The sequence below is a fragment of the Lepidochelys kempii genome, chromosome 1, assembly GCF_965140285.1.
Source record: "Lepidochelys kempii isolate rLepKem1 chromosome 1, rLepKem1.hap1, whole genome shotgun sequence".
NCBI classification, from domain to species: Eukaryota; Metazoa; Chordata; order Testudines; family Cheloniidae; genus Lepidochelys; species Lepidochelys kempii.
This window is the reverse complement of record NC_136380.1, coordinates 205,447,112-205,461,347: the sequence shown is the minus strand read 5'-3', so window position 1 is coordinate 205,461,347 and position 14,236 is coordinate 205,447,112. Positions and strand designations below refer to the sequence as shown.

Below are 14,236 nucleotides of genomic sequence, written 5' to 3'. Positions count from 1 at the left end.
GGCCCCACCTGCAGCAGCACGGCCAGCAGCGCGCACAGATACACCTGGTAGGGCCCCATCTGCCCCACCAGCGCGAAGGCCTCCTCCACCTCCATGCCGGGCCGGGCCCGCCCCCTCGCACGCCCAGCAGTAGCACCGGGGGCCCGGCCAGCCCCTGCGCCAGGGCCGCAGGCAGCGCATCCCCGGCCGGGCGGGAAGCAGCCAGCGGCTCTGCTAAAGCAACCGACACGACGGCTCGCTGCCGGGAGACACGATGCGCATGCGCGTTCTCCCGGGGTGGGAGAAGAGAGCGAGAGAAACCGGGGACGCATGCGCAACTTAGCGGGAAAGGAACACGGGCAACATGCAAAAAGAAAAGGAGGACTCGTGGCACCTTAGAGACTAACCAATTTATTTGAGCATGAGCTTTCGTGAGCTACAGCTCACTTCATCGGATGCATACCGTGGAAACTGCAGCAGACTTTATATACACACAGAGATCATGAAACAATACCCCCTCCCACCCCACTGTCCTGCTGGTAATAGCTTATCTAAAGTGATCATCAGGTTGGGCCATTTCCAGCACAAATCCAGGTTTTCTCACATCCCCCCACCCCCCCACACAAATTCACTCTCCTGCTGGTGATAGCCCATCCAAAGTGACAACTCTTTACACAATGTGCATGACAATCAAGTTGGGCTATTTCCTGCACAAATCCAGGTTTTCTCACATCCCCCCCACCCCCATACACACACAAACTCACTCTCCTGCTGGTGATAGCTCATCCAAACTGACCACTCTCCAAGTTTAAATCCAAGTTAAACCAGAACATCTGGGGGGGGGGGGGGTAGGAAAAAACAAGAGGAAATAGGCTACCTTGCATACTGACTTAGCCACTCCCAGTCTCTATTTAAGCCTAAATTAATAGTATCCAATTTGCAAATGAATTCCAATTCAGCAGTTTCTCGCTGGAGTCTGGATTTGAAGTTTTTTTGTTGTAAGATAGCGACCTTCATGTCTGTGATTGCGTGACCAGAGAGATTGAAGTGTTCTCTGACTGGTTTATGAATGTTATAATTCTTGACATCTGATTTGTGTCCATTTATTCTTTTACGTAGAGACTGTCCAGTTTGACCAATGTACATGGCAGAGGGGCATTGCTGGCACATGATGGCATATATCACATTGGTGGATGTGCAGGTGAACGAGCCTCTGATAGTGTGGCTGATGTTATTAGGCCCTGTGATGGTGTCCCCTGAATAGATATGTGGGCACAATTGGCAACGGGCTTCGTTGCAAGGATAAGTTCCTGGGTTAGTGGTTCTGTTGTGTGGTATGTGGTTGTTGGTGAGTATTTGCTTCAGGTTGCGGGGCTGTCTGTAGGCAAGGACTGGCCTGTCTCCCAAGATTTATGAGAGTTATAATGTTATTATAACATTCATAAACCAGTCGGAGAACACTTCAATCTCTCTGGTCACGCAATCACAGACATGAAGGTCGCTATCTTAAAACAAAAAAACTTCAAATCCAGACTCCAGCGAGAAACTGCTGAATTGGAATTCATTCGCAAATTGGATACTATTAATTTAGGCTTAAATAGAGACTGGGAGTGGCTAAGTCATTATGCAAGGTAGCCTATTTCCTCTTGTTTTTTCCTACCCCCCCCCCCCCAGATGTTCTGGTTTAACTTGGATTTAAACTTGGAGAGTGGTCAGTTTGGATGAGCTATCACCAGCAGGAGAGTGAGTTTGTGTGTGTATGGGGGTGGGGGGATGTGAGAAAACCTGGATTTGTGCTGGAAATGGCCCACCTGATGATCACTTTAGATAAGCTATTACCAGCTGGACAATGGGGTGGGAGGAGGTATTGTTTCATATTCTCTGTGTATATATAAAGTCTGCTGCAGTTTCCACGGCATGCATCTGATGAGGTGAGCTGTAGCTCACAAAAGCTCATGCTCAAATAAATTGGTTAGTCTCTAAGGTGCCACAAGTACTCCTTTTCTTTTTGCGAATACAGACTAACACGGCTGTTACTCTGAAACCTGTCAACATGCAATAGAGGAACTCGACGAGACGGCGCATGCGCAGTGCGGCCCTTCTCGGACCCTTATTGGGATCCAGGAAGTGGGCGGGCACCTTTGCGGCCGTTGATAAGGAAGGGGCGGGGGGGCTTGAGGGGTACAAGGGCGGAGCGAGAGTAGAAGTGGGCGGGGCAGGGTGAGTGGCAGAGTTCGTGCCGGCGCGAACGCTCAGAAGGGGAGTGAGGGCCAGGTCCCCTGGCCTCTTGGGCGTTGTGGCGAGCGGGCTGGCTACTGGGGGTGCCGCGCTGTGCATGCAAAGTGCAGCCTAGCACCCAGTTTCAGAGGCTGCCTTCCGGGGAGGGGTCGTCCATGAAGGAGTTACTCTGAACGTGCTGGACTAGTTCTGCACCTAGGCTTCCAGGGAAAAAAATCAGCTTTGTCTGAAGACCACAGAGAACTGTCAGCCCCAAAGCAGCGTGCTGGGATACCGTAACGACCGGGCTCGTGTTTGCCTATCCCACTGCTCTGGCAACAGAATTACGAGTCCGTCTCAGGGCCAGCGCTGCAGGCACTGGGTTTAAGTATTTACTTAGCTCAAACAGTGAGACAGATCCAACTTTTGTAGCAGGAGGACCTGAGTTGTATCCTCAGTGTTGCCCCAAAGTTGAGGATGTTCTCTGCCTAGTGTGCTGCATCAAGGAAACCACAAATGGTCAGAGGCCGTGAATTTATTACAGTATATTTTCCCTTGATCTTCACAAGAAAACTCCCAAGAACATGAGGATACCAAGGTTTTAGCGTTTTGTTATTCCATGAGACTTTTTTCCTGTGGTAGCAACAGCAGCTTCCACTTGGCAGCTTATGTAGCCAAGGTGGACACGCAACCAGGCCCTCACCCCGTTATGGCCAGGCCTTTTGCCTCTCTCTCTCCCCCTGTGCACTCTGGTCAAAACCTAATGAATTTTTGAGAGAAAAAAACCCTATTAATTTAGGTGAAGACTGGAAAAGCAGAAAAACCTTACTTCCACTAAAATCAGGCTTTTCCTGTTTTTTTTTTTTGGCTGTTACAATAATCAGGGGGTTCTGACCAGAGTGCATTTGTATAGTGAGAAGTGGGGGTAAGGAGCCTTCTTAGAGTAGGCTAGTCAGAATAGGGTGAGGGACCCACTAACCCATGTTCTCACCGTTACCCAAATCCTAAACTCACTGCCTCACCCCTAAATCTGGAGTGACTCCGGTCCCTTCCAATAGACCTGTGTGAGGTCTTGCACTCCAGTCTAAAGGAGTGGTTGTGGAGAGCACTTCAGCAGCATGCAGAAGTATGGATATCTACTGCTACTTCCAATTCCTACTGCTCATGACATTTCCACTATGAGCAAAAAGAAATAGAGAGGTTGGGCAGACCATAATATGATTGCCCTCCTCTTGTTTCTTGCATGCTTTGATCAGCAACGGAATAGTTAAAATATTAACTTTTAAAATGCCACTATTACATTTCTTAGTGAACCCCCCACTGAGTTAACTGGCAACAGTTTACACTTACAATTACATCTGGTTCATATTTTGAAACTTATCTTCACAACCATAATGGCTAGAGACTTTTTTTTTTAACTGAAAGCTTCGCCTCAGGAGTGTAAGGAGGCAGCCACTGAGGAATAATACCAGCTCGCCATGCTACCACAAACTGGCAAAAATTAATTAGCCTGCACACAAAACCCTTTACCAACAGAAAGACCAATAGACCCTCATTTCTGGCTTATTAGGAAAATTTTCCCAGAAGAAAAATGTACAGTGCTGGCAGCTAACCATAAATTCCCATACGAACGCCCAACTGTAGCCCTTATTCATGTGAGCAATCCATTGAACTCACTAGCATAACTCCCATGAGGAAAGGCTGTAAGCTCAGACCTCAGTCCCATAAATTACTAGATATGCACATATGGATCTAACTTGCCAGATGCATTTTCCAAGTTCACCTCTCTAAGAAAATAGGTTAAACCACCTTATTAAAGCTGGGAGACCATTCCAACCCATCAGAATTTTGGTTCCCAGTTTACAATATCTATTCTAAATAGCTCTGAGGTCCCTCTCTTAGGGGAAAAACAGTGCTGGAGTTCTTTTGGCTTCCTTGTAGTACATGTTCTGCAGCAGCATGACATCAGCTGTCTGGAATGTCATCAGTGAGGTGGTAAAGATACCTGTCATGGTACTTTCCTTTGCTGGCTTTCTCTTACTGTACATGAAAGTTTTCTAACCAGACTAATCATCTGCATTGCAGCAGGCTTACCCCATAATGCTAAGGAAGCCTAGCATATGGCTAATTACTGTTTTCCAAACAATCCACTAAGGCCTTTTTGTTTCTCTAATGTACCATTTGCATTTTTTGCAGACAGTGAAACAAACCATTTCTTTGGAGGTGCTTTTCAATTTTAAATGAGGATCTAAGAAGATAAATTTCTGGCTGGAATTTGAATGATGTTACAGCCTGGCCCAGCCCTCGTTTCTGGACTAACACCAGTCTTGTAAATGGACCCAAATCCTGGACTCACATGTTTCTAAGCCAGCCTTCCAGATCTGGATAGTGACTGGGAAGTCACTGTTCCTAGCTCTGGGTCTCTTGGGCACACACCCAGGTGCAGACTCATGTCTGACACCCCTCTTGGGCAGTGTAACTACGTAGTCAATCCAATTTAGGATACGTCTACACAACAACTAGATACCTGTGGATGACACGGAAGTTTACACAGCAATGAAACAGCCCCACAGCCCGAGCCCCCGCAAGCCTGAGTTGACTGGCAAGGGCCAGCCATGGGTGTCTAGCTGCTGTGTAGACTCACCATTAGACCATGGAACCAGTGTCCCAGCCTTCCTGAGCGCCCACCCCCCCCCAGTGGCTTAGATACATTTCCCCAGAGTCCAGTTGGCTGTGGGAGCTCTAGTTCCTCAATTAACCCTTTCAGTGACAGCATGGCAGGTAAGCAAGGAATACAGGCTTAGCAAAGCAAGTTCTTACCCACAGATACTTTTTCTCATAATAAAATACATTAAAGAGTTCCATATCTTTGAAGATCAGCAGACAGTCCTAAAATGCATGTTGGTCTCACCTAAAGGCTTACCATCCCCTGATGCTAACCTAAGCAGGACTAGCTTCTTCAGACACCCCTCCTGTCTATCACAGGCCATTACTCCACTCAGCCATCTGCACACTAAACCCAACAACTGGAATTAAACCAAAATAGTGCAGCCCTCAGGGGTCTTAACTATTGTGTGTCATAGGCAGAGAACAGGAGGGACTGAGATGCACCAGTGCCTGAGGAACTGATTGAGACATACCCAGATGATACTCTGACTGTGGTCTGGGGGCATATCCTAAGGCTACCAATGGCTAATCCTCTCAACCTCCCCACAACAGCCTAGTGGTGGAAGATTCTACTCCATTGGACACTCTTATCATATGGTGCCCCCAGCTGAGGAACAGAGACACAGAGACTTCTTCAGAAGCAGGGTTCAGAAGCTGTACACAGCTTGCAGTAGAGCATTTCTCTATCTAATCCATGTACATCTTGGAGGATCTCCCTGTCGGAGGAAGTCTATGAGCCTGTAATCCCCAAGGACCCATGGTTATCTCAGATAAAAAGGGCTACCAGCATTATATAGAGGGACTACAAAATCATCTTCAGGAGAAGGCTCTCATTTTACAGTATCAGGAAGAGACTACACAACATCCAATCCCTCCTGGCAAAGAAAGCCAATTGATCCTGCACCACTGGAAAAAGAGGGAAGAGATTTTCAGGTGATTCCTGATACCCAAGAAAACAGGAAGCTTCACTCCTTTTTGGATCTCAGCAATCTCAGTTTTTATGTAATGAAAGAAAAGTTCAAAAACTTTTCTCATGCACCTCATAGAAAGCAACTGGCTGTGCTCTGGAAATCATGGACACCCCTATGTCCTCAAGGGTATGTTTCAACCACCCAAGGTATTATTTATGATTACAGTAATTATCATTATTATTACTGGAGTGTTCGGAGGATCAAGGTCCAAAAGTGTAGGATGTTCTACAAACAGAACTCTTGCCCTGAAGAGTTTACAAGCAAATTTAAGACATGAATCAACAAGAGGAATGTGGGAGAGAGAACATAAGAACAGCCATACTGGGTCAGACCAAAGGTCCATCTAACCCAGTATCCTGTCTTCCGACAGTGGCCAATGCCAGGTGCCCCAGAGGGAATGAACTGAACAGGTAAATCATCAGGTGATCCATCCCCTGTCACCCATGCCCAGCTTCTGGTAAACAGAGGCTAGGGACACCAGAGGACAAGGAAAACAGTGACATGAAACACATGGGTACATAGACTACTTGTATGCACTGTTAGATTGTTTTGACTCAATTGATTTTATTATTTATGATCAATGTTACAACATAAATAAGTAAATTAGATGAATATAAGAAGTCCCTACTGGCCCTCTGCCTAGTTGATATCACCTGGTAGTTTTCCATAAGTATCAGGGCAGCAGTGGGTTGGAAAGGATTTGAATAAGAACAGGGTAGTGGTTTTATAACTAGTTCAGGGAGAGCACAAGAGGAAACACAGAAGGAAATGTGCAGGAGAACAAACACCCATTGCTGACATCATCAATGGAGCAAAGGGCAGGAGAGGATAAAGTGGGTTGTGAAGGGCCTTAAAGGTAAGGGCAGAAAGCTTGTATTTGATGTAGTGAAGAAGTGGGAGCCAACAGAGAGACTCAAAATGTAGATGGGTATAGGGATGACATGTTTAGCGCAATGGGCTGGAGAAATGACCTTCTGTACAAAACACAACTTCAAGAGACCTTCACATTCAATTGGGATTGCGGACAATTTGCAAACCACTCTAAAGTAGTGGCAATTCAGTCTGGGTCAGAATTTCTACCTGGCCCCATTTCTACAATTGGTCTCTCCAGAATTTTGGAGAAGTTAAGATCTGGATTTAGGCCTGCACCTCTATATTGGACCAAACCAAAACCCCAGGTCTGAACATCACTGAACTTTGGGAAAGTCAAATACAAAACCAAATCTGAGCTTTGAAGCTCAGGCTCATCTTTGTTTACAAGCGTGTCCGATACAATTCATTTAATAGTCACTGTCAAGTGTTCGTGACTATTAAAATCATTCCCAGGTTAACAATAGTGATGTTGCAGAAATCAGCATAACTGAGTGTATTGGCCAGGAGGATAAGTATGATTATAAAAGAGATATTCACGGTCATAGATGTTGGCATTTGCATTGATGGAAAAGGAAATAAAAGGGGAAAAAACAGCATGTGCCAGTATGATGTGGTTTAGATGAAAGAATCAGTTTTTGAATGTTTCCCTGAGGCATGTGTCCTCTGAATAACACAGACCCATGAAGTGTAAGTTTGGTTGCCAAAAAAAGAATTACACAACTGAATAGAATGAGATGTGTAAATCACTTTTGTGAAGGGGGAAGAACTGTATTTGTTTTTTCTCCAGATGTATAAATCTGGGATATTTTGGAACAAAGAATTCCAGAAGTTCTGTTCTTATCCACAAGGGGGAGCAGAGGTCCTATATAAAATTTGTCTAGTCCTTTCAGCACAGCACAGTTGTCTAAAACAACTAACTACGCAGCTGAGGGTGGGGAAGGAATTAAAGAGAAAGGGGTGATGGCCTGGGCCTTAATTCAGTAGTGGACATACATAACATAAATACAAAATAGATAGGAACATCAAAGTCTATGGAATCATAGATGACTCATGAGGCTTACATAGCCAACACAAGGGAGGGGTGTTGCTAGTATCACGTCTGACTGCCTTTGACTTCCCTAATCCTACGGATCAGGTACTAGTTTTGCAGCCTTCCCATGTGAGAACAAGTGAGAATCAAACCTGCAACCTCTAGGATTGTAAGCAAGTGCTGGGTTACCATCCCTTTAGACAGTAATATCGACAGGCATACATCCACCAATCTGAACCACTGGAGGGAGCCTCTGTTTGCACTTTGAGTGATTTTAGTGAAAGGGATCAGATTGACAGCCCCAGAGAATAAAGTTCTCTCTTTATTCCCCCAAAATATACAACTCAAGCAGCAGCAACATGAGCTTCCTTCTCCTGCTCCCACCACCACCAGTGTCCCTGACCCTGGCTCTGCAGGGTCCCCCTGACCAAGTCACAAGATCATTCATTCTTCATCACCCATCCAGCCACTAATGGAGACACCAACCCAGGTGTCAAGTAGCACTAGTGGATGGTGGCTTTTTTGTGATGTGGAAATACTAAATATCTATTAGGAGCTAGAGTAAGACTGCTAACTAATTTCATATAGGCCACTGAACAGCCATAGGATGACAACAGTTCCATTGAGTTTTGATGGTATGAGTGCACCTCCAGGCTTCAACAATATTAATATGCCTTGCTACTGACTATGTCATAGATATGCCACTGGGTCTGACTTCAGTGCATGATATTCTAAGAGGATTTGGCATTTATGACTGGTTCATTGGCCTTGACACCGGAGGCATAGAGAAAAGAGGAGTCTGCATAAGTCTGAGAGTGTATCTCAGACGCCTTTAATGACTGCAGTTATTGGAGTGAATTGTGTTGAGAGTACAAAGGATTGTAGGGATGAAGGCATACCCAGGAAAGCAGAAGGTGAAGAGATGCCACAGAGTTCACTGTGGCTGGGTTACTCCCCTGACCTAGTAGTGATTGTAGAAGAGGAGCTCAGTTTATTGGCAGAGGTTAACCTGCTTGTTTCCTCACAGACCATTTTATGATCTGGAGAGTAGCGATTTTAATCAGAGATTCATCCTGGATCCCCTGCTTTCCCATGGGGAAGAACTGGGTGAGAATGTAAAAATAGTAGGGAAACTTGGAGCCAGTGACCATGAGTTAACTGATTTCATCAGAGTAGCAAAACAATATACATATATAGCCTCAGCAGAGTGTGGAAATAATAGTCCTTCTGTGTATGGCTCTGGTGTGAACATAGCTGAAATACTGCAGTCAGTACTGGGCACTGCATTGTTAGAAAGATATTGACAAATTGGAGGGTGTTTAGAGAAGAACAGCAAAAATAATCCCATTTCACTGGTCAGGAATTGCCAGAGCACAACATGCTCTGGTCAGGTCCCCTCCAACAGGCAGAACTCTTCCTACAGGAAGGGCACCAGTAGTAGGAGGTATACAGCCTAAGCAGCATAAAGCAGGGATTGAGGATCTGACCCATGAAGTTACACTGGTGCAAAGTGAGTAAGTGAGAAGAGAACCAGCACCTAGCTCCCTAAAAAATGTTGGTTTTAATAATCCATGATGTCATTAGTAAATCCGAACAGGATTTGACAGTGTCCCTTTAGTGATAGATTGATTGCCTAGACAAGGACTTTCCCATTTAAGATGGTCTCAGATTTATTTTACATGTTTGCTTTACTGAATACAAAGATCACAGGAAACTGACTGAGTTGTGTTATTTATTTATATGTACTGCCCTATTAGATTTCAAGGCATCTGCTGCCTGCAGTGCAACTGCTATTTTGGGAGGCAGAGTTCATGCAGAATGTTCTAGCAGAGACACACACACCGTGCTCTCTGTAGGAGACTTTTCTCCTGTTCTTTTCTGTTTTGTTATTTTTTTCCTGATCAAAAATAAAAGCGCATTCAGACCTTTAAGCCTTGTTGACATTAGACATAGTATATTTTGAGAGGAATTCTGCCATTGTTTCATTGTTCTATCAGTACAAACAATGGTGGGTGGTGGGAGCACTAGTATAGATAAGGGATGGATTTTTTTTTTTGCCAACAAGTCATCTAGACCTGCTCTGAGCAGGATTAGAGAACACAGTGGTAAAACTATCAGCAGTCTACACTAGTGCTTGCTGCATCATGGAAAGTAAAATAGTGGGAGATTTTGTGGGAAACGCAAGTGTAGCCACGGCTTTTAATGTTTGTTCCTTGTGCATGGAAAACAGCCTGGAAGTGATGAGACAAAAAACACAATACTGTACAATGCAACTTTATTTTGGACAGCATATTTTATTAACAGTATGCCAACTCCCTTACAAAGTTAAATCATAAATCCTAGCAGAAGGACAGAGATAGCTAATCGGTGATTAATATGGTATAAAAGTCTACACAGACAGATAGATAAAGGAAAGTATATTCCTATTATTTAGAGGTGGACCCAAGCGGCAAAATTCAGATCAACATCCGGATTTTGAACTCCCTTGAAATCTATGGTATTCACATCTGGGTGTTTGGTTCAGCCCAATACAGACATAGGGAGCAGCTGGGGAATTAAGTTCCTGGATTTCAAACCTTCTCCAAGTTCAAAGGTGTTTTTGATTGAATCCAGAAGAGATTTCCATCCTCTTTTGCTGACTTCGGGCAGTGTGCACCTGCCACCCATCGTCATGACAGAAAAGCAAGACTTCTTTAAATAAACACTCATTAGTCACTGATTTCTTCTGAGTTTCAGTTGGAGTCGTTGAGTGAGTTTGCATTCTATTTCCAATTATCTGTGAATAAAGCATAACAGCTACACAAACATGGAGGGAGGGAAGGGAAAGGGAGAATAGTCAGAAGAACTCTTTGGATTCGGTTAAAATAAATCAATCCTTAATTTATGTACAACCAAATCAGTTTTTTGTTTCTTTGTTCTTTAAATTGAAAAGTTTCTCCTACAGGCTCTTTATCTGATGTTTAGCTATAAGGTGTAGCACACTTCACATTAATTTAGTGAGAGGGTTTATATTAATCAACAAGTGAACTGTCATTTATTAATCATGTATGTACTTAGCAGCAAATTCAGAGTCCCAGGCAAGTCATTGTACCTTTGTGCCTCAGTTTCCCCAGCCAGAAAATGAGATTAATAATACTTGCCTGCCTCCAGAAGTTTTGAGACGTTACACTCATGTTTTAGGGCCCACCCCAAAGGCCATTGAAACCAATGCAAAGACTTCAGTTGCCTTGATTTCAATGGGCTTTGGATCAGATTGTTAAAAAGCTTTGGGGTCTTTGGGTGTACACCACTGTAGAAGTGCTACATATTATTGAAGGGTCATATCCTGAGCACCTTACTTAGTTTATACTCAGCCCTTACTCTGGCAAAATTCCCATTGAGAAAGGACTGAGTAAAAACCAAGTAAGGAGCTCAGGATCTGCTCCATTTTCTAATAAAACAGTGGATACATAATACATATTGCTGAGCTTCATTCTGCCCATAACATATCAAGTCCCACAGAGCGTCTTTCCTCCCTGAAAATCCCAAAGCACTTTCTTGGTAGGCAAAATTTAGTTACACCAGGACATTGGGGTGAACACTCCAACTCTTCTGAAAAGTGCCAGAGAGGAGTTTTAATGACCACACGAGGTTTTACATTTCAGGACCTTGGTTTTACATTTCATCGTAAATACAGCCCTCAGCAGCAGAGTGCATCCATGAGCAGTATTCTCCTTATTGTATAGCCAGGGGAAGGGAGACATCAAGAAGGATTAAGGGCTTGATCCTGCCTCAGTGAATTCAATGGCAAAATGTCTTCTGTAGTGCAAGATCAGTCCTTAGGTGACCTGCCCCAGACCATCTAATGAATCAGAGGCATAGCCAGGAAAAGTACCCAGATCTTACTAATGTCTAGTCATGTGCAGTAACCAAAAAATCATGGTCCCTCTTTAGCCTGCTCTAGCTGCTACCACTCATTTAGTTCCACTGGTGACAGCAGCACCAGGAGCCATAGTGCAAACAGGCTGATGGCCTTTTTAGGATATGTCTTCACTACAAGTGAAAGTATGATGGGAGTGTAGGCAAGCATAACCATGCTATCTTTCATCTAGCTAGCACAAGTAGTAATACTGTAGTAGTGACAATGCGCTTCGGTGCACGCTAGCTGCTTGAGTACGTACCCAGAGTCCCTGGCAGGCTCTCTCTAGGGCGGTTAGTCCGTGTTGAGGCCCATATATTCCCTACTGTTGTTACCTTCCTAGCCACACTACAGTAACACCTTAATTTGCCGTGTAGACGTACCCTTAAACACCAGTTGGTCTAACTCGGCTCTGCATAGGCCTTATTGATACAGTGCTTAATATCCCATTAGTAAAGTTCAGCCGCCAATAGCTCACCAGAGATTGCTAACTCTGGTGGGGCCTGACCTAGCAATGGTGGGAAATCCTACAAAAGTTCCTTTGTATAGACAAGGCTTTAAAGGTTTACATCTTGGCAAGATCCTTCCCTGGTGAACAGATGTGATCTACCCTGGAAATGTTCATTGCTTTGATCAGTGTATTAACATGCAACATTTCACTTACCAAAATTCTTTATGCATCCAAACATATTTCTCTTGCCAGGCAGCAGGAAGAAGTATTCTGAGTATCCAAACAAAGGCACTCACTTCTATCCAAGACATAACACCTCTTTGAAATATACCCTGTAATGATGCCTGTCAAATCAAGACAAAAATAGCAGTCCCTGAATCGCAATGATGTGTAGTTTGCACCAGCCGTGAGCATCATCTGTTTCTCTTTCTGGATTACAGGGTGTGAGCCACATGCAGAGAATTGCTTAGTCCACTTCTTTGTCTGCAGTCTTGTAGAGCTGCACTTCATGCAGCAATAGGTATCAGAACAACAGGCCTAGAAAGTCAAGTTCTCTGTTTCTCCAGAGCTGCCTCCCAAGCTTCCATCACACCCGGGTTGCATGAAGAATGGAAACATTTATTCCCAAATATTTTCCCAGGAATTGCCAGATTTCACCATGGATATTATTCATGAATTATTCAGCCAGCTCTTCTTTACTTCCTGCCATAACAATGTGCCATAATATTCACCTTGAGGAAACATCTCTGGTGGCTAGAGGGGAGTTCAGTCCTCATGGCCAACTTACTCCTTGGCCTTTCAGCTGAGGTTGCTGACAATCATGCAGTAGTTGTGTTGGTTTCTGTTCACATGGACAGCTGTCCACTAGGAACTTGACTAAAGCCTACACTAGACTCATCTCATACAGGGGCCAGAGAACAGTGATCAAATGGTAGTGACTTTTAGTTATCACTGACCTGGGGTGTTGTTGAGCCACAATCTAGAGACGAAAGTCTCCATCTCCCAGTACCCTGTGCCATGCAGCTTCTTCCCTTGAATGGACACTTAGCACTTTGCTATGATAAACAAGTGCAAGGTAGTGGGCAATCAGGCCGTTGGAATTATGCAGCCAAATGTTCAGAAGTGTCCACTGATCTTACATGTCTACAGTTTTGGGTGCCCAACACGAGAGCCATTGGGCCTTGTTCTTGGTCATGCTGAGCACCCAGAATTTCAGCTGAAGTCACTGGGAGCCATGGGGTCTAAGTAGCTCTGAAAATCAAATACAAAGTACCTCAGGCTGGGCACCCAGAAGTCAAGGCACATGAAGTTAGTGAACATTTCTGAAAATTCAGGTTTGAGTGCTTGATTTTCCTCTCACTCATACTAGTGGAACTCCACTGAATTCCCCTCAGACAGAGACAAATACCTACAAGATCTCCATCAAGCATTCTTACAACCACAATACCCACCTGCTGAAGTGAAGAAACAGATTGACAGAGCTAGAAGAGTACCCAGAAGTTACCTACTACAGGACAGGCCCAACAAAGGAAATAACAGAACGCCACTAGCCATCACCTTCACACCCCAACTAAAACCTCTCCAACACATCATCAAGGATCTACAACCTGTCCTGAAGGACAACCCATCACTCTCAGAGATCTTGGGAGACAGGCAAGTCCTTCCTTACAGACAGCCCCACAACCCGAAGCAAATACTCACCAGCAACCACACACCACACCACAGAACCACTAACCCAGGAACCTATCCTTGCAACAAAGCCTGTTGCCAACTGTGTCCACATATCTATTCAGGGGACACCATCATAGGGCCTAATCACATCAGCCACCCTATCAGAGGCTCGTTCACCTGCACATCTACCAATGTGATATATGCCATCATGTGCCAGCAATGTCCCTCTGCCATGTACATTGGCCAAACTGGACAGTCTCTACATAAAAGAATGAATGGACACAAATCAGACGTCAAGAATTATAACATTCAAAAACCAGTCGGAGAACACTTCAGTCTCTTTGGTCACTCGATTACAGACCTAAAAGTGGCAATTCTTCAGCAAAAAAACTTCAAAAACAGACTCCAACGAGAGACTGCTGAATTGGAATTAATGTGCAAACTGGACACAATTAACTTAGGCTTGAATAAAGCCTGGG

The 14,236-nt window shown here is 44.5% G+C and overlaps 1 protein-coding gene across 2 annotated transcripts in view; it reads right to left on the bottom strand.

The window, feature by feature from the left end:
• The window catches only part of SLC22A15 (solute carrier family 22 member 15), a 40,916-nt gene extending 40,647 nt beyond the window's left edge, over positions 1 to 269 (bottom strand). The window contains exon 1 of one of the 2 annotated variants that reach the window (XM_073309177.1): positions 9 to 269. In XM_073309177.1, the coding sequence (XP_073165278.1) occupies positions 9 to 95 (87 nt within the window). In that variant the 5' untranslated portion in view covers positions 96 to 269. The remainder of the gene's footprint in view (positions 1 to 8) is intronic. The other variant, XM_073309186.1, reaches the window with a different exon arrangement.
• Between the last annotated feature and the right edge of the window lie 13,967 nt (positions 270 to 14,236).